We start from the raw sequence: 25,787 nt of genomic DNA, 5'->3' as shown, positions 1-25,787 counted from the left end.
CTTTTGTAGTCCTAAGTTCTAACACTAGTTAATATTCTCTTCAAGTTCTTACAATCTCATTTAAAATGCCATTTCTTTTTTCAATGGCAACATTTCATTTCTTTTTTTAGTTTGCTGTTATTGTTGGAATCAGGATATTTCCTTCCATCATATGAAATTTTCGAGAATTTTTATTCTCATCATTGTAGTTCACTTTAGATCCAGGAAAAACATCTTTTTTCTTGGCATGAATTCAAGTTTCCTCTGCGATTTGTTCATGTTTCTGAATCAGATCTAATGTGAAATCTTCCATGGTGTGCAGGAGCCTTATCCTGTAATCATTTCACTTGGGTGGAAGTTTAGCAATTATTGCCCCAACTTGCAGGATTCAGGAATGTTAATATTTAAATCCTTAGGTGTAGACACCAAAATCTGTTATTCATGCACTTCATCCATAATAGAAACACCATCAACCATAGCAAATTCAAAATATTTCATAGTTAGAAATTTGCTTGCACCTTGCTTATTTGTGTTGTATTTGAATTCCAACGAAATCCTGCTTTCTCTTGGTGACTTGATTGAAGTAAACAGATCATAGAGGTGATTAGATAGTGGGTTGAGAATGTGGCCTCTTTATAGCAGTTTCGTCCTCTTCACGGTTTTTTCAACTGCCTGTAGTTTATCTGAATCACCTGATTTTGGTTTTGGAAATTTTGGTAGATTCGAATCAAGAATGTAGGATATATTCACTGTTGTCAGTAGAAACATCTTTTTATCTTTCCAATGGGTGAATTTTGTCCCATTGTATCTGTCCAATTTGTCAAAGTCTTGATTCAGAACTTTAATGTAGGTTCTGAATTTGACTCCATAGGAATATCGCCTTAAAATTGTTATGGCTGTAGGACGTTAAAAGAACAAATTCATAATTGATTTGTGTGATTTTTAGGCGTGAAACATCATTATCTTTCAGGTGATATTTGCCCCCGTTCAAAGAGTTCATTGCAGGAAGAATTATGCAATTCACCACCATGATACAACAAAACCACTAGAAATCTGCAGGCAACAATCCTGAAGAATTCTTTGCAAAACTTCTCTTGGAAATAGCGTATTTGAGTATGGAAAATTATAAGGAAGAGAGAGATGGACCTTTTATTTGTAAGCATTGAGGGATACAAATAATTCCCCTGCCAACATACACCATTCTTGATGGAGTTGTGTCTCTTCAAATAGACATGGAGTATTCAAATTTCAAACTGCATTTTAAAATGACATTTATTTCCAACAGTCATTTTATTTGAAAAATGAATTAAGAAATTCAAAGAAATTAATTCTGAATTTTAGGTCTTAATTAATCACACACGCAAGTGCCCAAGTACCCAAGTGCCAAGTGCCAAATTGCCAAGTAAATGTATACATAAATATTTAATTACTAGGCCCCCACCATATTTAATTTTAACTAGTGAGATGGGAAATGTTTTTAAACCCGTTTTCTATTCTTTCAAACTTCTGATGTGGGACAAGGTTTTGCATCTCCCCTATAGTATGAGCATTAGTAAAGCATTTAATGTCAACTCTTGAAGTATTAGCTTAAGACATGAATATGTTAGACAAACTAAAGGCTTCTCAAGGGATATGGTGAAAACCACGACAATTGGAATGGGTTTGAAACCCTTTTAAAATCACCAGTAACGGGAATCTTATCTTTTCCTAGTTATATTACTAGTTAATTGATTTAATGGGTAACATCAAGTTGCTGATTCGTGATTGATTAAACTAGAATTGAGCATTTCAAGAATAACCAGTGGTAACTGTTATGTTAAAAGTGGATGAGTGATTTACTCTTAATAAAGTTCATAGTTGTATTGTGCCTACAATAACAGGAGCATAGTGGGAAATTCACCTATATTAACATGAGAAGTGCTACCACTTTTAGCAAAAAAAAAATTGGGCTTGTTTTTTTGTAAATGTTCATGAAAACCAGCAGTAGCACAAGGACATAATAATGTTAAAATTATTCATTGAACTTCTCACTGAAGCATGAAAGAATCATGTGTGTTATATTTCCAATTCTAATACAAAAGAATTTAAGCATCAGTCATAATTGATTTCATTAGGATTTTGAAATATGTATACTAACAGTAGGTTTAAATTGAAAGACACCTACTTGTGAGCATGACTCTATGAGTATTTGACTAATATTTATATTACAATCTAAGTGGGGGATTACTGGATAGATTGTAAAAAAACAAGGGAGACAAACTTTTATATTACAATCTAAGTGTGGGGTTGTTGGGGTTTAAGTTTATAGATTGTAATATATGGGAGATGGAAAGCTCGTTTCCTATCAGAAGTTTGAAAGAATAAGAAATGAGTTTATAAATTATTTTTCATCTCACTAGTTAAAATCCAATTTGGAGGGAGCCTAGTAATTAAATATTATATATATATATTTACATATTTACTTGGCACTTAGCACTTAGCACTTGGCACATGCAAGTGTGTGATTAATTAAGACCTAAAATTCAAAACTAATTTTTTTAAATTTTACAATTAAGTTTCCAATGAAATGACTACAGGAAATAACTGTCATTTTAAAATACACTTCGAAATTTGAATACAACAGTCATGCCTATTTGAAGAGACACAACTCTTTCAAGTGTCTGCTGGAAGGGGTATTATTTGTGCCCATTAATGCTTTTAAATAAAGGGGTCTGGATAGCAGTTTAATCATTCCAAATTCATCTCTTTCTCACTTTCTTTTCCTTATGATTTTCCATAGTCAAATACTCTTGTTTCCATTTGCTGTGCTAGGAGCCATTACTTAAATTAAATCTCTCTTTTGGTGCTTCTATTGTTATTTATAGACCTGGCTGGTTGGATTTTGATTTATAGGATGAGGCCAAGGATAATGGTGGGATCTTAATGTGAATGATGATGGTGTGATAAACTGATTTTAGAATTGTTGTGGCGAAGGGCAAGATGCTAGAAATAGAGATGTGTGTTCTGGGTTTACTTTCGAGGATTATGAGGGTGAGTTAGTTGATTGTGGGATATGTGTTAGGGGAGAAGAGTCTGGGTGTTTTGAAGAGTTGTTGAACTCAACCCTGGAATACTTGAAAGTTTCTAAGCAAAAGGAATAGTCTAGCCCGACCAGCTACTCACCATGAAAGGGGTAGAGGCAGTAGGACAATGATTCAGAGATCTCAGATTTCGGCTCGCTACCTATAGAGCCTGTTTTTTGATAGACGTTACCAGATCGTTTTATATTTATGGTTTGGGCAGTTTGGCACTGTAACTATTTGGCCAAAGTTTGTTTTTCCTGTTTTGGTTTCTTCCCTTACTTTCGTTACATAAAAAGGGGGTGCTTTTGGGTTTTGTGACATATGAGAAGAATGGTGCTTTTGGGGTTTTGTGACTTATGAGAAGAATGGTGGTAGATTGAATAAAACGAAAGTAAATCACATGGCCCTTCCCCACTTCTTTCAAGAGAGATACAGTCATACATTAATATGAAGTTCTAGTGTTAGATTATGTTAAACATAATGAAGGAATCATTTTAAAACAAAGCTGGGCAGTAAGATCTGCAATGCACTGGATTAGCAATTTTATACAGACTATCAATAAAAAAGCTCATAAATTTCTTCAAGAGGGTAGATCTGTAGGAACTGAGGATATATTGTTGAAATCAAAGAGTTGAGTAAAGATGGGGACATACGTGGGGTTAGAGTTCGGGGTGGGGGAAGACACAGATGAGGACAAGGGAAAAATGAAATAAAAAGGTAAAAATAGGGTTGTGACATGTGGTAAAACCTCAGAGAAATCCTTGCTAAGCATCCATTTTACTATATATATCAGATGCGAGCGATGACGTACATTTCAACTTTGATAGTCGAACTGTCAGAGAAGTGAGACAAGATAAGCATAATCTGCCTACCCAGTCCATGCCAAATTTCATTCCAAAAATGGAAGTTGATTCCTCTTGTTTTGACTCATCCAGGGAAGCAATATTGCTTACATATCCAAGCCCCCCTCTCCATAAACCTGCATATCACTTGCCCTTACTTGCTTCTTCTCACAAACTGACTTAATTCCTCATAATATGATTATAACATGAACCAATCACTGTATGATACAACGTCTTAAGTATATATAAGTCGGAAATCTGAGTCCTTCGAAGCTGGTGAATGAAAGATCTTTTCCATTGGTATATGCAATGACTATTTTGTGAAATAAAAAATTGCATTGTACTGTTTTTGAAAATGATTCCTGTTTTCTACTTATTCCTCTTTTTTGGGCGATCTCACTTTGTAGGGTTCCCAATGCTAAACCTGGTAGAGAATCAACTGAAATTGAAATATATGGAATGCAAGGAATCCCACCTGATATCTTGGCTGCTCATTATGGAGAAGAAGGTAATGATCCGTAAATGCCCTTCTAGTTACCATTTATGTTGTGCCCGTTTGTCTTGTTTGTTTTTCCATCTTCATTATTATATTTTTGGGATTCTTTTTTTGGGAAAAGAAATAGAGGTGGAAGTGCGGGGGGGGGGGGTGGGTTTTCTGTAAATTAAGGTCTGTATTCGTATTCTGAGTAATACTTACACTCTATTGCAGAGTAGGAGGTTCTAAGGCTTTACCTCTGATGTGTGTGTTCTTTGCTTTGACAGTTCAGATTCTGAGACTCAATTCATCTCTTTTTTGTTTTAGATAACAAAAATTACATTAATGACTGAAGAAGTACAAGAGATGGTGGATAAGGCATCCTCCGCAAAGATAAATAACTATGAAGCCTTTTGGTGTCACCACAAAAAAAGTATAGAAGCAAGAACCAGAAAATGAAAACTGAAAGCTGAAAACTGGAAAAAGAAGCTAAAAACTAAAAACTAGCAACCTAGTTAGTAGTTCCAAGTTAAGACAAATTAAAAACTATATTCAACTGTTGTTCATTTTTTGTCTTTTGACTAAATAACAATGAAAAAAATTATATTTAAAGCAATAAACATGTAAAAGAGTATAACTTAAAAAATATTATAATATAAATAGGAATTAATAATAAATATTTACTTAAATGTAAAAGAGTATCATAAAATTATTATAATAAATAATAGGAATTAATTATAATTATTTTATACAGTTATTATATTTTGAACTCATTTTTTCAGCGCTCCAAGAGCAATCCTATTGTACATGAAAATTGAAAGATATTAAATGATTTTTTGAATGCCTTTCATTATTTTTTCAAACTTTGTTAATTTTATGGATATTTTTGTTTTAATTGTAATTTTAGGTTCACATTAGTCATGCCATTTTAATTTTAATTAAAAACATGATATAGATTAAATGATTTAATTCATTAAATATAATTCTAGATATTGAAGTACAGTAGGAACGGGTTGTCACAGTAATTGAAAGCCATAAAATCTAGTTTTTAGTTTTTATAAAAAATGATAATAGAAACCGAAAACGAGCAACTTAAGCAAATGCATTGTTATAGCATACTTCTTTGCTGTAAGAAAACAGAACAAAAATGATTCCAAGCAGCTCTACGATAATGTTGCTTTCTAATCCCTTTGAAGATCGGAAAGTGACAAGTAACCATTTTCTTCCTTTTTCCTTTTCTTGGAGGGTTTTAAATAAGTTGTTTGAGTTTTTTGGAGGAGTTGTTGGCTATTGCTTTTACAGGATTTGGTAGGAGTAGAGATGGTTTGGCTTGTGGAGGCATGGTTTATGGGGAAGAGGATGTCTTGGTCTACTATGGGATTGGATTCAATGTATGGCTTCTTTGTGGGCTTTTGCAGCTGGTTTTTTCAAGGGATTTGTTTTTCAGATTTAGAGCGTGATTGGCTGGTGGTGTTGGTTCGATTTTACTTTTATTTTGTTCTTCTTTGTTTTCATCTCTTCTAAGAAGGATTCTTATGCTCTTTTGTGTGATTTCTTTATTCTTGAATGAGGTCTCTTAGTTTTCCACAAAAAAATAAAATAAAAAATCTTAGTTTTAAAAATTTTCATGAAAAGCAGTTTATTTTACTTTCATGAAAAACAGTTTATTTTACTTCTTAGTGAGGCGTGGGGGTGTGCTAACATCCCCAGGTGGTACTCAACCATGGCCACTGCTTTGTCTATTGGTTGTTGATCGAGTATTACATTGCATGGTATTATGCATGAGTTTGACCCCTCACTTTTGGGTGAACTTCTCTTTGTCTTTTTAGAAAATAAAAATTGGGTAAATGTTTGGCAAACATTTTTCCCCTCAGTTTTTAAAAGCTAGCTTTTAGCTTTTTGGGGAACTTTTAAAAGTCAAAAGCTAGTTTTTTCTAGTTTATTAGTTTTTAAAAGATCACAAAATTGTCCATGCATTAATACATTTCTTAAAATGATTTATTTTAAATGTTTTCAGGTACCTAGCAGTTTTTTTTATGTATATATATATACATAATACCAAGTTCAGTCCCCCCCTAGTAGCTTCCTTTTTTTTGGGGTGGGGTGGGGGTGGGGGGAGCAAACAATTTTTAGTTTTTTTAACAAGAAATGAATCAACTTGGTGGGGGTTTTGGAAACTAAGCCCAAAATCTCTATCGGGACACGAGATTTGAAGAATTAATTCTAGATTTTGACCCCTAGATATCTATTGATTTTTTTTTTTCATTCTAGCAAAGGATGTGTCCTGTGATTTCTTCATAATGCAAAAAATATTAATATAGGTGTGCCTATTATGTACTGTTTTAAATTCTTACATTATTATTGTGAATCTGTGATGAACTTGTCTTTTATAAAAATTACAAGACATTCAGTAGCTTTTCTTTTAATTAAAATTTTGTTTATGGAGAGCAAACTGATGTTTGTGCCATCTGTTTCTCCAAACATATTCAGATAAATGCAAATTTAGTGTTGAGAAAATTTACATTGACATTTACATTGCATGAACACTTGTCAGTCTATTCCCTGTAAAGTCAGGATTTGTTTAGTATGGGGCTGTTTGGTATTTCCGCCAAAAAATATGGAAACAAAAACCAAAAACAAAAACTAAAAACTGAAAACCTGTAACTGTTTGGTTAATTTTTATAAAATGAATACAAATTAAAAACCTGGTTAAACAAATGCTCCTTTTTTTTGTCCTTGGATCAAATAGCAATAAAAAATATGACTTAAATAAAAAAATAAAAAAATACAAATTAAACATATTATAGTAAAAATATAAATCATATCAATTATTTTACTTAATTATTATTTTTCAAAAATCTGTTTACTGCATCAACAATCTTATTGTACATGGAAATTGAAAGAAAAGTTTATTTTTTTAAATGCCTTATTATTTTTTTAAATTTTAAATTATTTTATGGATATTTTTTTTATTTTAATTATATTTTAAATTCATAAAATAATTTTATTTTAATTCTAATATAAAATTATGTATAAAATGAAAGACATAATTTACAAAATACATGTTAAAGTATTTTGGCAATAGGTTGCCAAAACAATTGAAAATCATAAAATTTGGTTTTCAGTTTTTTCAACAGCTGAAATCCAGCAGCCAAACCAGGAAACTGACAACATAAACAAATGTGTTGCTGTAATTTGCATCTTTGGGTAATATTCTAAAAGGCGAAGGCATAAGGCGAAGTGTTTTAAGTTTTAGCCCATGAGAGGCAAGGAGTAAGCTTTAAGGTGTTGAGGCATAAGCCTTCTAAAAAATTTATTTTTAGATAAAAATATGCAAACAAATTACACATGTTTTAAGAAATAATGAAAAAATAAAGAAAGTCACAAATAAAAAAGCATGCCTTTTGTTCAAGTGCATATGCCTCAACGTGTAACGCATTGCCTTTTTGGGTTTTGGTATTTAAGATTGAGCCTCGAGGCGTTTTAGGCATGCCTTGCCTTTAGGCGAGCCTTGATTGAGTCTTTTAAGACATTGCTTTACAGAAACAAAAAACTGAAAATAGAAAACAAAAATGATTACTGAGTAGGTCTATAATATAATATTTTTTTTTCTATTTTAACTACGAATTTAGTTAATCCTATTGTAGAAGGGGAAGACCTGTCTGATCCCTCCCTTATGATTTTGTATTTCATTTATTCTCATAAAAATGTTTTTTTTAATAGTTTTCAGAAGGAAATAATGAGGGCAAAATAGTAAAAACAAACACATATCTACTTAAAACTCCCTGCTCACAGCTTTAAACCATTCTCATGGCTATCTCAATTTTCTTTTTAAATATTTGAAGAAATTCTTTGAGTTTCTCAGGGATATCATATGTGCAAACCCTATTCTAAACAATATTGTTTGACCCATGTACTAATTACACTTATAATTTCTTTAATATTTCTTGTCATATTATATTTAACTATAACCTTTGGTTCTACAATTTCCACTTCCTATATTACAAAGTTATTGGCTTGCAAAGGTGATTCATCTGTTTCTGGTTGAGGATGTTTTTGTGTACTGGAACTTGATCTCATCTTAGTATTCATGCTGATACTCTTTCCCTGATTTACTGGAACATATATGTTCTGCAATATCATTTCTATTGAGAAAAGAATGTTCTATATTTTCATTTAGATCACGGTACCATCAAACTATGCTGTATATAGGACTTCCTGTGTTATACACATGCTTTCTTTCTTTATTTTCATACCCATTATTATTAACTGGGAGATAATTGTACTAGTAAATAAAGTTGTCCATGAAGCTTGCATTATTGGAGTTATTAGTTGAGACATGCATGACAAATATGGCTTAAAATTTGTAATCATCGTTGGCCAGATGGCCAGGTGCAAGTGCAGGAGCTCTTGGTTTTCTAAGCGCCAACAATTTCATTATGCTGGTACCCTAATTGGTCTCCTGCTTTTCAATTTTAACTTTAACTTTGATGCTAGTCATGTAATTTTTCTGTTTCAAAATATTAAAATTTTAAAGTGCACTTCCTTTCTCCTATTTTGTATGTGCGCATTCATGTTTTGAGATCTGGATGATGTAGTATTTCTTCATCATAATACTTCTTTTGACATTTTAAATTCGTCTTCTTTCTAAATGGGCTTAATAAATAATAAAGATAGACGAATGAAGGCTGTGAAAATTAAACGTTTATCTTTTGGTATCCTAAGAAAGAAAGAAAGAGAAAAAGCTTGTTTTTTTCAATGTCCTTTGATTACCAGTGGCCCTCAATTTGTGTTAAGTCTGGGTATTGCCTGACATTTGTTTATAAATAGTTCCATTTCTCTTGGCTGTGCCATTAATTGCTTAATTTTCCAATTAATGAAATTCATTCACTAAAGATGTTAGAGCTAGCTGGTGCTTATATCACTGTATTTCTGTTATGCTAGATTGCCTCCCATTTATTTTATCCTGATTCGTACACCCTCAGGCGATATGAGTAGTTTATGTTGCTTGTTTCTATATCTTGCAACCTTACTCTTTTGGAATTTACTTGCTCTTTCCAGTTCCTTTATTTTATTTATTTCATTTTATTCTAAGCAATCATCTCATGTTGTAGACCTTGAGCTTTGCTTGTTAGTTATTCTCATGGTTTATCTGTGGGAGACATTTCTATGGTTAAAACATAGATTGGAGGCATGGTTCCCAACATCAAATGTGGTTCAGAATTGGCATGTAGCATGGTGTAGTGCAACTTGGGCACTAAGCCAAAACTGACTCTAAAATTGGTGTAGTGAACCTGGTTCAGTTTGCTTGGGCCCTCGTAGTATATCAGATTTTTTGTTGAAAAATAAGCTTCTTTGTGAGTGCTCTGACTGTTGGGTTGGAAGGTAGTTTTTTCTATGCCCTCATATGAATACAATGAGTGTGCATGTTGATCTGTTAAGAATTCACTCAATGAGTAGTTATGATTGTGTCGGGCATCCGCTGGAGTGTTGGGCACTCGCACAACTTGATTATTCATTCATCGCCTGTTCATGCTTCTTGAATGCTGTTTAAACACAAGAAGTAGCATGTCATGATTAAACTTTTAGTTTTGTTTTATTCATAAATATAACTATAAATTAATTATTTTAGAATTAGATTAAACTTGACCACATTTAATAAAAGATGTGATATATTTGGAACTTTATTTCAATTAATAATGATTTCTTTGGATTTATAATAAACTTGGCTACACTTACAATACAAAAAGTGATATATTGAGAAGTTTTGACCCCTCACAGAGTAGCTTCCCCTTCCTCTGGGTGTCCTGCCATGGTTGCATAGACAGAAAGCTTTCAAGGCCTTATTATGTTACCATATGACTTATTTGTTCTTTCAGGTCCAGCAATTGGCAGATTTAATGGGCTGCTATTTGGAAATTTTTTATTGCTAACAGATCTATTGGAGAACAGATTAATTGATTCTAACTGATGTTATGAATACCATTCTGGTAGCCATTCCTTGAGTCCTGCTAGGTGGAGTTGGTTGTATGAATCTTTTTTTTAATCATTCAGCACATTCTGGGCTCTATGTTCTGAAAGTTAAAATCAAATCTTTGGCTTGTTACTCCACTCCAAGTAATTCTAGTTCTGCCTCCCCTGAAAAAAACTGTAGTGCCAACTAAATCACTCTTTCTCGTTGAACTGTTACCTGGTCTATGTGCAAGTCTTCAACCATCTTTGCAGCGTCTCTATTTTCTGCTAGTGCTAATCCATGCTTATTACATATTTATGTATTCTTCATTTTGTCTTTTAAAGTTGTACACTGCTCATCCTTTTTCACCAATACTTAGGGCCCTTTATGTAACATTGCCAATTTCATGTTTTGTTTGTTTCTTGTTTTTTTTTCCCTACAAATGTTTCCAAATTTCCAATTGTTTATTAAATTCTGGAAACAAGAATCATGTTTGGCAATCTCATCTGTCTTTATTTATTTATTTATTTTTTCTGAATACAGAATCAGAAAATGTATTTGGTAATAAATAAAAACAAAGAAAACTAATTGAAAGAACTAGATAAGAAAAGCCCCTCTTTAAACCCTTCCCATTATAATTCATTGATCACTGCTAGTTAGCCATTCCAGCCAATTCCCTTTGCTCCTTCTTTATCTTTCTTTTACTCCCATCTATACAAACTTCATTACCTCCCCGATCTGCAACCACGGATCCATGTTGTCGAGCAGGTGTTGAGCTTCTAAGTCCTTCCCATTTAATCTCCTCCACAGGAGTAGGCAATATGCATCACTGTTGCTCCTTACCCATTTCATCATCCTCAAATATTGGAAGTTAGGAACAGCCTGCAAACCTTCCATCAGAGCCTCTGAGATGGGTGAACATATTATTTCTCCTAGTAAATCAGGTGTATAAGAATGGCAGCCATATTGTTCCCAAAACTCATCCAGAAGCAGATGACAATCATGGCCAAAATGACATTGTCACTCACACTATCTGGCGCATCACTCTATTTTTATTCTCCTTTGCCTTGCTATCCCTCCCATCTATATCCCTCCTTCTATCAGTCAAAGGGTCCACAGTATACAAGCTGCCCTCAGCATCTCCTCTTAAAGCTCCTCCACCCCCACCCCCCCAAAAAACCCCTGTAGGTAATCTGCCATCGAAATCCACTTGCTTGGACTAAAACCTTTTTCCATATCCGCACCTGTCTGCCCAGCCCTCTGACAAGTCTAATCCTTATTGCCATTATCATTTTCAATAGAACTTCTCTTATCATTGGCTGCATTCCCTGCATCTTCACCCTTGCCCAGAAATTTCCCCCCACACCCTTTCTGATCCTTAATGAAGCACACCCTATGCCCCCAAAACCTTTTGCCAAAGGAACCTGACCAATATTGTCATGGCAGCGGCCTTCTCCCACTGATGACCCAAGACATCAGTCTGCCTCTAAAACTTGTCTGAACCCTTGCTGTTGTGGACTACCTTCTGCTTGGCAGTGTGGACCTCATCCTTACCTCTAGTCTGCAGAGAAGGTAGGGGGTTGGCTTCTTCTCGAACTGGGAACTGGATCCAGTAGGGCTGCAAGAAAGAATAATTCCAAAGTGGATCCCTGATTACTACATATGTGTTTACCTTGCCTAACAACAATAGGAGGGTCAATATCATAGGGAGTATGATCATCAGATGAGGAAACCAAAGGTGTGGTAGTAGAAGCTAGAGGAGGCTTTCTTCCTTGGAACCACCGTCGTGGATACACCTACAAATTAGGATGGTCAAGATGATGAGAAGGACTCGAATTACATAGAGACTCATATGTTTGGTTGGGCAAGGATTACAAAGTAGAATCTAGAAGATTAGGGTAAGGAAGAGACTCATTAAGATCAGAAGCACTCAAGGACTCGGTGTACTAAGGTGTAGACTCAAAGAAGGTAACATCAGCAGAAACAAAGAAATAATACAACACATGACTATAACAACAATATTCCTTTTGAGTATATGAGTAGCCTAAAGAGACACATTTTATAGCACGAGGATCCTACTTATCCACCCAGGAGTTAGTTGATGAACAAAGGACACACCCAAATATATGAGGAGGGAGAGAAAATAAAGGTGAATTAGGAAAGAGAATGGAGTAGGGAATTTTACCACTAAGAACTGAGGATGATATCCTATTGATTAGATAACAAGTAGTAAGTGCAGTATCACTCCAAAACAAGTTAGGTACATGCATTTGATAAAGTAAGGTGCGAGTGATTTCAAGAATGTCTATTTTTCCTCTTTGCAACCCCATTTTGTTGTAGAGTTTGGACATAGGACGATTGATGAATAATACCAAACTAAGTCATATAAGTAGCGAATTGTGCACTGAAATACTCTTTAGCATTATCACTTCGAAGTATTCGAATTGGCAAACCAAATTGAGTCTTTATTTGGCACAAAATACATGAAATAACTTGGAACAATCTTTTATTAAATATAACCAAGTCATTCTTGAATAATCATCCACAAAGGTTACAAAGTATTGGAAGCCCAACTTGGACACAACCCTACGAGGACCCCAAACATCAAAATGAACTAACATAAAAGGGCTTGCAGCCCGTTTATTGACTCGGGAAGTGAAAGGAACATAGTGGTGTTTTCCCAACTGACAAGACACAATCGAGACTAGACACAAAACTCAAACTAGGACCGATACATTTTATCTTTTCCAATGAAGGATGACCAAGGTGACAATGAATTTGGCAGGCGGTAGAAGGAGATAGCGACTTAAATTGATAGATTCCACCAGCTTCATGTCCTACGCCAATCGTCTTCCTTGTCTTCAAATCCTGAATAACCAAAGAATCAGAGAAGAATGCCACTGAACAATTCATGGATTTAGTAATTTTTTTAATGGTCATAAGATTGAAAGGAAATTTGAGAATATATAAAACCGAAGGAAAAGAAATAAAAGAAGTGAGATTTATAGTCCCAATTCCCTTTATTGTAGTGGTGGATCCATCAGCAAGAGTAACACAAGGTAAATTTGCAAGATATTGAGGAGTGGAGAAGAAGCTAGGTATGCCTGTGATATGGTTAGTGGTGGCGGAGTCTATGACCCAAGGACTAGGGCGAGAAGTATTGAATGACATGCATGCTGTGGGATTCCTGCTTGAGCAAGATATGCAATGGGAAGAGAAGTTTGTTGTGACACTTGATACTACTGGAATTTGGAATACTCTTCCTTTGACATGGATACAGTACATTGCCCCCCACTTGGCCCCAAAGGTGAGGAGTTGGTGGTGGCTGCATTGTCTGTCCCCAAATGTGTGAAGGCTATGGTGGCTGCATTGGCAATACATGAAGGTCTATGATGGAGATCCCAACACTGCGCGATAGTCTGATTACTTTGTCCACAATAAGTGCACTTGTGAGGAGTACCTCTACCTTGTTCGTCTCTACCTCCATGACCACTTGAGCCACCTCGATTACTTTTGCAGTTTTTTTTGGTAGAGAACTAGAATCACCCTGTGTAGCAAAGGCTGTTCTCTCAGAGCGTGATGCAAGAGCAGGAGAATGCATGCTAATGGAAGCACAAAAGACCCGAGAATAAACATAGGCAAATGATGGCAGCTCAGCACTACTAAGTGTCTAGGACTGGACTGCCTCAAACCAGGGTCTCAGGCCTGCTAGAACATTAAGGATTGTCATATACTCATGGTTTTAAATAAAGGCCGCGACCATTATGTAATACCGTTACATAATGGTTTTTTGGGTTACCAATACCGTTACACCCCGCGAATCAGTGGGAAGAAAAATCTCTGCCGTAGCAGCCGTTACGGACCGTCACCGTTACGTAAAGACCGCTATGACCGTTACATAATTGCTATAGGACTGTTACACCAAAAAAATATTTTATTTTTTTCACTTTTTCTTCCCACTTTCTCTCTCTCTTTCATATATCATTCTCAATATACCAAGTGGCAAGAGGGGGAAAAGATTATAATGAGGATGAAAATGATACAAAATTTATTATTTCTTTAAATACTCACAATATATGCATTAATTAACAATTTCAAAATACTAACTTGTTAGGAAAATATTTTTTTTATAATATTAGTAATGTAATATTTATGTTCTTTATTTTTCAACTTCAACCTTCTTTCTTTTCTAGCTATTTTATATTTATATTATTCGTATGTCTTATGTGTCTAATAGATTAATGGAGTATATAATATATTTTTTTTATTAATTAATTTAGCACATATAAGAATTTATCATAGATAAGAACAATGAGAAGTATAAATACGCACACACATGTAATTTTCTATCAATGGTGGTTTAAAACAAATGTAAACTTGTTGCCCTTACCAAATAACTTAGTTACTCAAACTAAAGGATCCAAAATACACCGAAACTCTTTCTAAGAATGGCTAAAAGCTTAAAACATGCAAGTACGCTAATATGCAAAAGGTTGTGCGTGCTTCAAAAAAATTCACGGCCGTTACACTCGCTTCCCATTATGTAACATCTGCTACTCCCGATTCCTGTTACACCCGTCACCTGTTACCGTTACGTTATGCTATGCTACCCGCTACTGCGAATTAAACCCATGCATATAGTTCCTCTACTTTTGCATTTCACGAACGTCGGCGGTTATAGGTTGCACGATGTTACGCTCCTTATGAATACGCTTCATCTCTCCAATATGCAATACTCCTATCTCCTTGTTGTAACTAAAGGTACTCCTAGGATACATTATATATGCGCGTAATGTTACTACTTTGACATAATCCCAAATCTCCTTGCATGCATCTAGATGCATACACATTCGTGCAATTTGTGGCTCCATTGAATTCCATAAGAGGGAAACGATCAAGGCATCTTCTTGAGCCCACGCCTTTTCTCTTCTTATTAGAAGGATCAAAATGGAGCAAGTGGTAAGATTTTTCTAATCTTGCTAAATAAACCCGAACAACTTTAGACCATTGAACATAGTTCTTTCCATCCAACTTTTGAGTTGTTATCTGTGGCAGCTAGGGGTGTACAAAATTACCAAAAAATCAAAAACCGGACCAAAATCGAACCAAAACACATCTCAATTCTGTCTTTCGGTTTGTGGTTTCGGTTTCGGTTTGGAAAGATTAAAAATTTTGGTTTCGGTTTTGGTCCAAAACCGAACCGAAAAATCGAAAACCGAATTAATAAATTATAACTGTATAATTTTATATAATATTAATATTTAGAGTTGTTGCACACTCATTACTCATTTATTATTATTATTTAATATTTTAATTACAAATTAAAATGGCTAATACCCTTAGTAATGAACTAATTTAGCACCATCAGTTTATAATAATTAGTATAAGAATCTTGGGGTGGCATTGTGGGATTATATAAGAGGCTGCCCTAGTCCCCAATTGTAAGATTGTCAATGTGGGACAATCTGAATTTCTCAAGCAAAATGGAAAGGCTGCCCGTCTGCCCCACCTTCCAGTTCTAAAATCCTACATGGCTACACCATCTCTTTGTCCCGCATCGGTTGCACATGGGAAGGGAATTAGTTTCCCTTTCTATAAATATCAACTCCACCCCCACTCTCTCTTTAGGGTTCAACTTTACAAACTGAGCCCATATGCTGGGCTTGGGCTGCAGGCCCATGTAGGCCAATGGTCCTCAGTTGGCTGATGCTAGGCCCACATAGGCCAACGGTTCTCATTTGGCTGATGCAAAGTTTTAACCAAACTGAACCGAAAACTGATGTTTTGGTTTTTTATAAACTGATGGTTTACTGTTCGATGTCGGTTTATGAAAATTTTAAAACTGAAAATTTCTCCGTTCAGTTTAACTAATAACCGAATCAAATAGAACAGGTTGCACCCCTTGTGGCAGCGATGTAGGAAACAAGTTTTGAGATTCACAGATTCCATCCCAACACTCACAAATCAGCAGCCACACCAATGTGAAACAAGAACAATCAAAACTAATCGGGGCAATCACACATACTATGTAAAGCACCGACACAGCCATGGACGAGGTGAATGACTCACCGACAGAAATGGCACTGCCACAGCCTCACAACTGGACAGAATGCTGCCACTGCTCCAAAAAACTCACAAAGAAGCCTTCGCAAACCCTGAACAAAAATTAATGGAGTACCACGGGGGCATGGTTGAAAAAGGTTGGATTTTTGAGAAAAAAACAGGCCCAACAGCTAGATAATATTGTCTAGAGAAGAAATCAGAACATGGCAGAGAAAAAAAGAGAAGAAAAAGGTGGCTGGAAACTCACTCACACGCCATTGCGTGGGGTTGGCACTGCTGGCATTTGGTTGGCGCGTGTGGGAGCTTCTCTGGTGATGGGTTTTGTGGGGTTAGGCTTTGGAGGGTTCTGTTTCTGGGTATATGGTTGGTTTTGTGAAATAATGAGGGGTGGAGATGGATCTGGGAAGGACAGCTGTGGGAATCGTTTTTCCGGTGACGGCTGAGGGGAATAGGGTTTAGGTTGGATCATGCTTTGATACCATGTTAAGATTTTGATTAAAATGAATGACTCAACTTGAAGATAGGTTTCTCCCTCTATTTATAATACAAATTGAATACATTCTAATAACAATTATGCCCTTACTAACTCTCACTCTCACTAATTAACATACTAACTCGCTTACTAATAATAATACTAAGACATAAATATCCTCTAACAAAGAAAATTATGATATACATGATTTATTTAATTGGTGTTTCACTTTGGTTTTCAGCTTGATACAACAACAACAACAAAAAAACCAAGCCTTAAGTCCCATTAGATGGGGTCGGCTATATGAATCCTTGTCCGTCAATTTATACGATCATGGATCATTTCTTTTGACAGATTCAGGGATATTAAATCCATACTCACTATCTCCTTCCAAGTTATTTTAGGTCTACCCCTACCCCTTCTACTTCCCCCCACAATAACTCACTCACTCTTCCTCATTGGTATACTATGTGACCTACGTTGCAAGTGTCCATACCATCTGAGTCTTCCCTCTCCTATCTTATCTTCTATAGGAGCTACACCTAACCTACCGCGAATATTTTCATTCCTTAATTTATCTTTCAATGTTATACCACTCATCCATCTAAGCATTCTCATCTCGGCAACATTCTGAAACCGAAACTGAAGTTTTTTATTTTTGAAAGCCATAACCATAACCAAAACTGAGAACCGGAAAACCAAACCGGAACGTATTTCAGTTTGATTTTGGTCTGTTTTTCAGTATTTTGGTAAAATTTATGCGCCCTTTTTCTAAACGACCCATGTAATACTGCACCTATCTTTAACTCCATAAAACTTGTTCCACTAAAGCTGCCTAGAGGATCCTGGCCCGTAAATGTCAGAAATGAGTCTTTTCTTCCTCATTCCTGAAAAATAGGTGATAATAAAAGTCCCTATTAAGCTGTCTACCAGCGGCATGCATCCTCTCTCCAAGAAACAAGTCTTCTGTTAATTGCTATAGCTGACTGAAAGGTCCAATTACAATTTCTGATTCCTGAATCCTCTCACACTGTTGATAATTCCCGTCAATAGCTTTTGTTTGTAGTTCCCTGCAAACAAATGATGCCACTTTCAAGTCCTCTGGAAAACATTTCACAACAAACTCTTGTTCTGGTCGTTTATTTCCCTGATATTCCAATGCAATTTGTAACGGTTTCAAGTAGTATCCCTTGCTGTACCTCTTCAGAATATGATATGCCCCAATTTCTGTCATTGTTCTGAAAACTCTAGCCCTTTCTGCTCCCTGTATGTTTTTTGTTTTCTTATTGCTATTTGTATTCTTGTGATATAATCTACTTTCTTCTCTGCACCTTCTCTGTATTTCTTGGTAGAGATTGAAGATTTTTTCTTCAAAGCCATAAAAAAAAAGCTTCAGTAGCCTTATTCATCATTTTGAATTTTGGAAGTGCCCGATTGGATATCTATTCATTCTGTTGCTCATTGTCATTGTCCAAACACTATTCCTGTAGGCCAAGTGGTTTGGTGTTGATGGGATTGCAATCCAAAATAGTCTAATCATTGATTGGTATTATGGCTAAAAATTTGGAGAGCAAGCCTGAGCTAGATTACCACTTGAGGTTTCCTATCCTACCTTTTCTTCTAGTTTTTCATGGTCTTGAAGGATTTGTCAGGATTGTCTGTCCTGGTACGATAGAAAGGAAGTGCTCTCTCCTCACCACCCAGTTTCTCTTCTATGCCAGCCGTGATTCCTTGATCAATCAAAGGTTTCTTTGTGTGTGCAAAACTTTTAGGACAGATTGGATCTCTTCATTATGTGAGCCAAAAGATATATATTTTGAATCTATATTGAATTGGTAGGTACATAGTCAAATAAATTTTGTTCACGATTAGTGGGCTTCAGGCATTCAGATCCTTATGTTGTTGAGGTGTGGAATGAGCTGATGTTACTCTTAAATGGTGTTTTGGGATGTTGTGAGCCACATGAGAAAAAATTGAAGGGATTTTTTTTTGGTACCCAAAAGCGCTAGTTTGTTTAGAGCCCAAATTAAGCACAGCACAAAGCTCTTTGAAACTTCTAAAGTTTAGGTAGGTCTAGAGATGGTCCACCCATTTGTTTGAAATTTGAAAATGTTGCTAAAACAACTGTCTGCTGCCATCTGATTCTTTCTCCTCCACACATGCTTATGAGCATATGGGCTCGATTCTTCACTCTGCAGTGATCCATAGGGTGAAACACTTGCAGCATGTGGGCTAGATCCTTCACTCTGCAATGATCCAGAGAGTGACTTGATGTAGATGTAGATACAATGGCTACAGTGGGGGTAAGATCTAAACTGCCAAGGGGCTGACTAGGAACCACCCTGCTGAAGGCCGTCAACTTGATGTTGGATAGAATCCTTTTACTAAGCCCCCCAGCTCTGGTGGAAATTTTCTGCTGTCCCCTGGGGTAAAACCCTTTGGGAAGATAACAGATCTCCATCCACCTGATCTTCCAATATTGCTCCTCTTTTGCTGGAGCAACCATGGTTCAAAATCGCGGTTGCGGGTAACGTCGCGAAACGGTCGCGGGTGTCGCGGGTCGCAGGAGACGCGGGTGTTACGTAACGGGAAGCGGGCGTAACGGTCGTGAATTTTTTTCACGCATGCACAACCATGCGAAAATTAAAAAATAAGCATGAAATCCATTAATACATGATTTTTAATGAATTTTGAAGGCTTTCATTCAACCTACAAATGCTTTTTAATAGGCATTATGATTTTTATATTAATTTTAGTGCGCTGTTTACAAAAAAAAGCATATTTTTTTATAGTTTACATTACTTTAATGAGTAAAAAGATGTAGAAATGTATGAATCAATTAATTTAAGTCATAAAGTTACTAAAAATGAATCAATACTCAATAGACTTAATACTCAATATACACATTACACATACATGAATTTAAAAAGTGATTAAAATCAAATATCAATAAATAGTTGAAAATACATGAATACAATATTACAAATTTATAATATAACACATGTCACCACCAAAAAGAATGACGTGGAGGGTCTTCATAATTTGCATCTGTATCTTGAGATTGGGATGGGAAATTATCTCCCCATCCTTGTGGAAATACATAGTTGAATGAACCCAAGTTTGCATCATTTTGTTGTTGCTCTTGAAAATGTACTGGTGATGAAAATTCTTCTGAATAATGTCTATAAGTTGGGGCAGGGGCTGGCTCTAGGTAGTGTGTAGAAGAAGACTCACTAGATCCTGAGATTCCTGATCCACTGGGATAAAAATGTGAGTCACGAGATGCATAATGTGGATATGCTGGATGAGATCCATATGATTGTGATGATGAACCATCTAAACCAAAGTCGCCAAAACTACGAACCACACCATATGAATCTTCAGTAGAATCGCTAGGGTCACCACGAGCACTCCTCCTTCTCCTGGGTTGTGAAGATTGGTTCCCTGGAGGAATACCCAAGTCATAATTTTCAGGTATGTCATGTAGTCCATAAGGATCAGAAGGATATATATCCCTTCCAAATGATGTCCCTGTATCATATCCATAATTATATTCTACACCGCTGCCTCCACCACCACCACTGCCACCCCCCCCAACCCCAGCTCCAGCACCACTATTACCATCATCATCACTTGGTGGGCTCAAACCAAGATTGTCATCACTTTGTGTACGTTCAGGGCTTGAACCTGAATCATCATGCGCGTTTATTGGTGGTTGATCACCTCCTTCTGTAGTACCACCAACCTCTTCATTTAACCAATTTGAATTGTCCTGACCGTCGAGTAGTGGTGTCTCTCTCTCCTCTAACCATTGACTTAAAGGATCATCTTCTTCGAAAATGTAGTCCAAATTGATAGGATTGAAACCCTCTTCAATTTCTCGTTGGCTTCTTCTCATTGTACGTCTTAACTTTAACCTCATGTTGTAATGTACGAAAACAAGTTTTTGTAGTCTCATGTACTTTAATCTATTTCTTGTTTTCGTATGGATGAGGCTAAAGGTGCTCCAATTACGCTCACAGTTCGAAGCTGATGTGGTCTGGCTAAGAACTCTAATTGCTATTCTTTGGAGCTCAGGAGCACACAAGCCATAATGAATCCACCATTCAGCTTCATGAATAATTAAAAAGAGTTTTATGTTAGTATAGCGTATTTCAAAAGTCAAATTTGAACACAAAGAGAGAAAATAGAGTAATTCTCCATTATTTAGCTATATAGCCATATTTACCAGGATTTGTTTGTTTCACTGCCCTTTGAGCCAACGGGGTTCCAAAAGTCTCCTGCCTATCTCGATATAGCAACAACTAAAAAATGATAATTGTGAAATATAATTAATTAATTAGATGTATTAATAATTATTCTTGAAAGTATTACAGAATACTAGAACAATTCATTATTCAATTTAATGGAACCAATACTTACTTGATTAATAGCCCGAATTTGAGTATCTATATCGGGTACCAACTTGGTTATCACTTTTTTAACTCCATCCATGACTTCTCTAGTAACTTCAGGAGAGGGTGGGGCACCATAAAGAAATTGTGGGTTCAAAAAATACCCTACAATTAAATTTAGAAACATATTAATCAATAGTTTTCTAATGCAACTATGCATAATTTAAAAGTTAAAATAATAAGAAATTGTATTTGATTTACACTTACCAGCAGCGTGCAAATCTTGGTGCAACTGAAAACTCCACCGGTTGTCAATAATTTTCCAATATTCTTTGTAAAACCGGCAATCTTTTTGAATGGCCAACTTCGTCCTATCAATTGCCTCATATATGAAGCCCATGGTTGGTTTTTCATCACCATCAACCAATTTAAGAACTTTCACCAAGGGTTCTTGCACTTTAATTATATCAGAGGCCTTTTGCCAAAACTCTTTGCCTAAGATAATTTTCTTTGAAGCATATGCTGGGCCTGATTTTGCCATTCCAAACCTTGAGTTTTTCCAAGCATCAGATGTAAACATTTCCCTTAGTGCTTGTTTATGCCTGACAATAGTCTCCAAAGCAATGAAATTTGTGGCAAATCGAGTGATGGCAGGGCGAAGTAACTCTCTATTATTTGTGAATTTCTTCATGAAATTCACTGTCCATGTGTGGTTGTAAATAAATGAGGTTATTGTTCTTGCATCTTCTAAGACCTTCTTCACGTTACTTTTCTTTCCAATATCTTCAAGAATAAGGTCTATGCAATGAGCTGCACATGCTGTCCAATAGAGATTGGGCCTCTTCTGCATTAATAATTTTCCTCCTGCCTTCATTGCAGCTTCATTATCAGTCACTACTTGGACAACATTCTCCTCTCCAATTTCTTCAACCACCTCATCCATTAATCTGAAATGAAATTATAGATTCAATAATTACTACTATTTAATTAAAAACATGCAAGTTCATAATACTATTTGCATATACAATTAAAATTAGAAAATTACCTGAAATAATATTCAGTTGTTCTGCTTGGCACATCAGAGGCATCAACTGATTTATGAAACACGGTGCCTCTATCGCAATAAACTAAAAAGTTTATAATGTGTTTTCTAGTTGGTCCTGACCAACCATCACACATAAGTGTTACACCTCTTTCCTTCCAAATTCTAGCAAAAGAAGCTATATAATTTTTCATTTTTTGATACTCTTGCTCCAAATAAATTTCAGATATCTCATAGGGTGATGGACCCTTCACCCCCTTTCCAACCTCTGCAGCAATATCAAGCATAGGCTGCATAAATGGAGAGTCAGCTACATTCGCTGGAATCCGATTATAAATTAGGAATTTTCCAACCGCTTTTCCTAATTTACTTCTTAAACCTTTCAGTAACTTTGTGTTGAGTTTTGGTTGTTTCGCACTCTTGCTTCTTTCTAAAATAGGATCCATTGCCTTTAGTCTAGCTTCAGGGGCATCAGGATTGATCCATTGTCGTCCACTACCTCCAGCTTCTCGACCACTATAAGATCGAGCTCTTGCTTTATTGAAACCACTGGTAGCACCACTGCCAGAGCCACCTCCCTCTTCATAAATATTACCCCTTCCAGTTGTTCTTGCTCGAAATCTTTGTCTCTCTTCCCATTGTTGTTGTGATCGCATGCTTTCTTGTCGAGCAAATCTCATACTTTCTTCTTCCAAGTCTTCTTCATCGCTCAAATTCTCAAAATCTCCTCTAATTTGGGCTTCTGCTTCTTCTTGCCTTTTTTGTTTATCTCTTTTCTTCTCAGCATACTGTTGTAGATGTTTCATCATTTGTTCTCTTACTTGTGTGGTCACATTTGAGCATCCAGCTACTTGACCCTTTTTATGTGCCAAGTGTTGTTTCAAGCGTGTAATGCCCCCTTTGATTATCTTCCCACATAACTTACACATAATAACATGTCTATTACCGTCTACCGCAGTACCAAAATGCCATCCAATATCTTCACTAGGTAAGTTTTCATTTCCTCTATCACGTGACATATTGATAGACTTAATTTGATGATCTCTACACAAAATATAAAGAAAATACAAAGTTACAACCTTCCTACAATGACAGGAATAATATAATTAGTAATTTAGTAAATATTAAATAATAAGTACTAAATAGTCCTAATTTTAAATACTTATTACGTAAAAATAAGTATAATATTTGATTAAAAATAATAAGTAATGTTTATTATTTTTATATTTAAATAAACAAAATTATAAAATATTAGATATTTTATTACAAAAAAAAATATATTCCTTTATCTTTAAAAAGATATTTTCATTATTTTTTATAGCTTGATTTTATTTTCATTTATAACTATAAGAAATTAACAGGTGAAAAAGATTTTTGCTCTACTTTCATATACATCATAGCATCACAAATAGAAATCCATATATTACAAATTGACTATTTAATTTTTTAAACATTTTCTCAGTATATGGATTAAAATTAAATTTTTCTACAAATTCCAGTAGTAATTAGTAAAAATCAAATTTATTAATGTATTAACTATTAGGTTAATTTTTTTTTTATTAAGTTATTAACTATTACTTTATTTGATAACTAAAAACAAAAAATAGATGTAAACATTTATTTTACCTAATTTTAAATTTAAGGTCAAAATTATGTTTTAAAACTTAAAAAATATTAATAAACAAGGTCAACCTACTCAAGAAATGGCAAGTAGATACACATGTAACATAAAATGGGTGACAGATGTTATTTAATTTTTTTTTCTTTTATAATATGAATATTATTTAATATTTTTTCAATAGATGGGAGTGAATATGATATCTTCTTTATCAAAATGACCACTTTATCCAGCTGACATAAATAGTATGTTAGCCAATTGGTGCCATGAATTAATTTTATTTCTATAAGTTTGGCAAATCCTAAGACTAAATATTATAATAATTGTGCAGAGTATTCCTTGGAATTCTTTAAGAATGGTGAAAAATAGAGCTCAATTAAGCCTAGATAATATAAAATGCCATCACATGGATGTCTTGTGTACATACATTATTTTAATGCTTTGTTTAGATGGTGAATGCAGTAGTGGATTATTGATATTCAAATATTATTATAAAAAAGGCTTCAATTATTATTGGTAAATATTAATTATTTACTAACCTTAAAAAATATTAATTATATAATATTAATAATTGCTTGCTATGTCATGGAATTAATTTTCATAATTATCTTTCAAAAAATATAATACAATTAAAATATTTATAAATTAAGAAAATTTTATTTTACATAATTATTAATGATTTCTAATTTTTTACTCCATTAAATTACTTTTTTTTTAATTCAATTTAACAAACCTATTTTACAACAAAATATAATTTTAAAAAATAAACAGAATGAAAAGAATGAAAAGGGCTGTGGTACTGGTACAACAATATAATTTAAAAAACAAAAAAAACATAATGAAAAGTGCTGTGGGTGTTAGAGTGTCTCATACGCTGAGGCCTGTAGTCGAGTCAGACCGAGAGAGGGGAGGGATTGGAGGGAACTCGGAGGAGCCTCGAACAGTCGAAGCACAAAGCAGCGAGCCAGCGATGACTCCAAGCTCCGAGCCTCCGAAGCTGAAATCGAGAGGCTGGCTGGTCGCGACTGCGACGACTGGCGGAGGAAGGTGCCGACTGCGACGACTGGCGGAGGAAGGTGCCGATTGCGACAACTGGCGGAGCTGCTGCAGACCTTTCGCCGTTGCCGGTGACTCGCCAAGTTGCTGGAACTGGAAGCCTGGAACTGCAAGTCTGCAATTCTGAGTAGATCTGCTCGGTAGCCTCGGTGTGCTCACTCTCAGGCTTCGAAGCCTTCTTATTGCCGAAGGCCAACAAATTTTCAAGGTCAGTTTGTAACTTTCCTTTTTACCCTTTGAATGGCAGATGGGTGTGGGGACTGGGGAGTGGGGAGAGGGGGAAAGCAGCGCTGCTGCCTGCTGCCCTTCAGCGAATATGCTACCTGTCGGCCATGTAACGGTCTGTAACGGACGTTACGACATGTAACGTTGGAGTATCGGCCGTTACGTGCCGTTACGCCTCCGTAACGGCAGTTACGGCCGTGAATTTTTTCCGAACCGCATTATCGGCCCTTATCGGTTTTGGGCCCTCTGATTCCCGTTACGTGTAGCGTAACGGCTGTTATTTAAAACCATGGGAGCAACATAGTTTTCATCGCATTTCCCTTCCTTTCAAGCCATGGATGAGATTGGTCTTTAGCCCAGAATTCATAATCCTAAGTTCAGAAACCAGATAACCTTGTCAACCTCCATGTAGATAGAACCCGCTTCCGCATTCAGTTAGTCTGAGGAGGTCAACTTTCTCACCTTTTCACTCTTAAGTCGAAGGATTTTCTTTTCACCACCCATAGTTCCATGATCATCTGCTCATATGGAGCTAACTGATCACACTCAATCACTGGTGATGGGTCGCTGAAAGGCTCCTTGGAGTGCTCCAGGGGGTTCAGACGA

The 25,787-nt window shown here is 35.6% G+C and overlaps 1 protein-coding gene across 1 annotated transcript in view; it reads left to right on the top strand.

Annotated features, from left to right (window-relative positions):
* Positions 1 to 25,787, top strand: part of LOC131160736 (protein SUPPRESSOR OF FRI 4) — a 39,667-nt gene that overhangs the window by 2,202 nt on the left and 11,678 nt on the right. The window contains exon 2 of the mRNA XM_058116613.1: positions 4,291 to 4,391. Coding sequence (XP_057972596.1) covers positions 4,291 to 4,391 — 101 coding nt within the window. The remainder of the gene's footprint in view (positions 1 to 4,290; positions 4,392 to 25,787) is intronic.

Source organism: Malania oleifera, chromosome 7 (genome assembly GCF_029873635.1).
Source record: "Malania oleifera isolate guangnan ecotype guangnan chromosome 7, ASM2987363v1, whole genome shotgun sequence".
In the NCBI taxonomy this organism is placed as follows: Eukaryota; Viridiplantae; Streptophyta; class Magnoliopsida; order Santalales; family Ximeniaceae; genus Malania; species Malania oleifera.
This window is presented reverse-complemented; position numbering and strand designations above follow the sequence as displayed.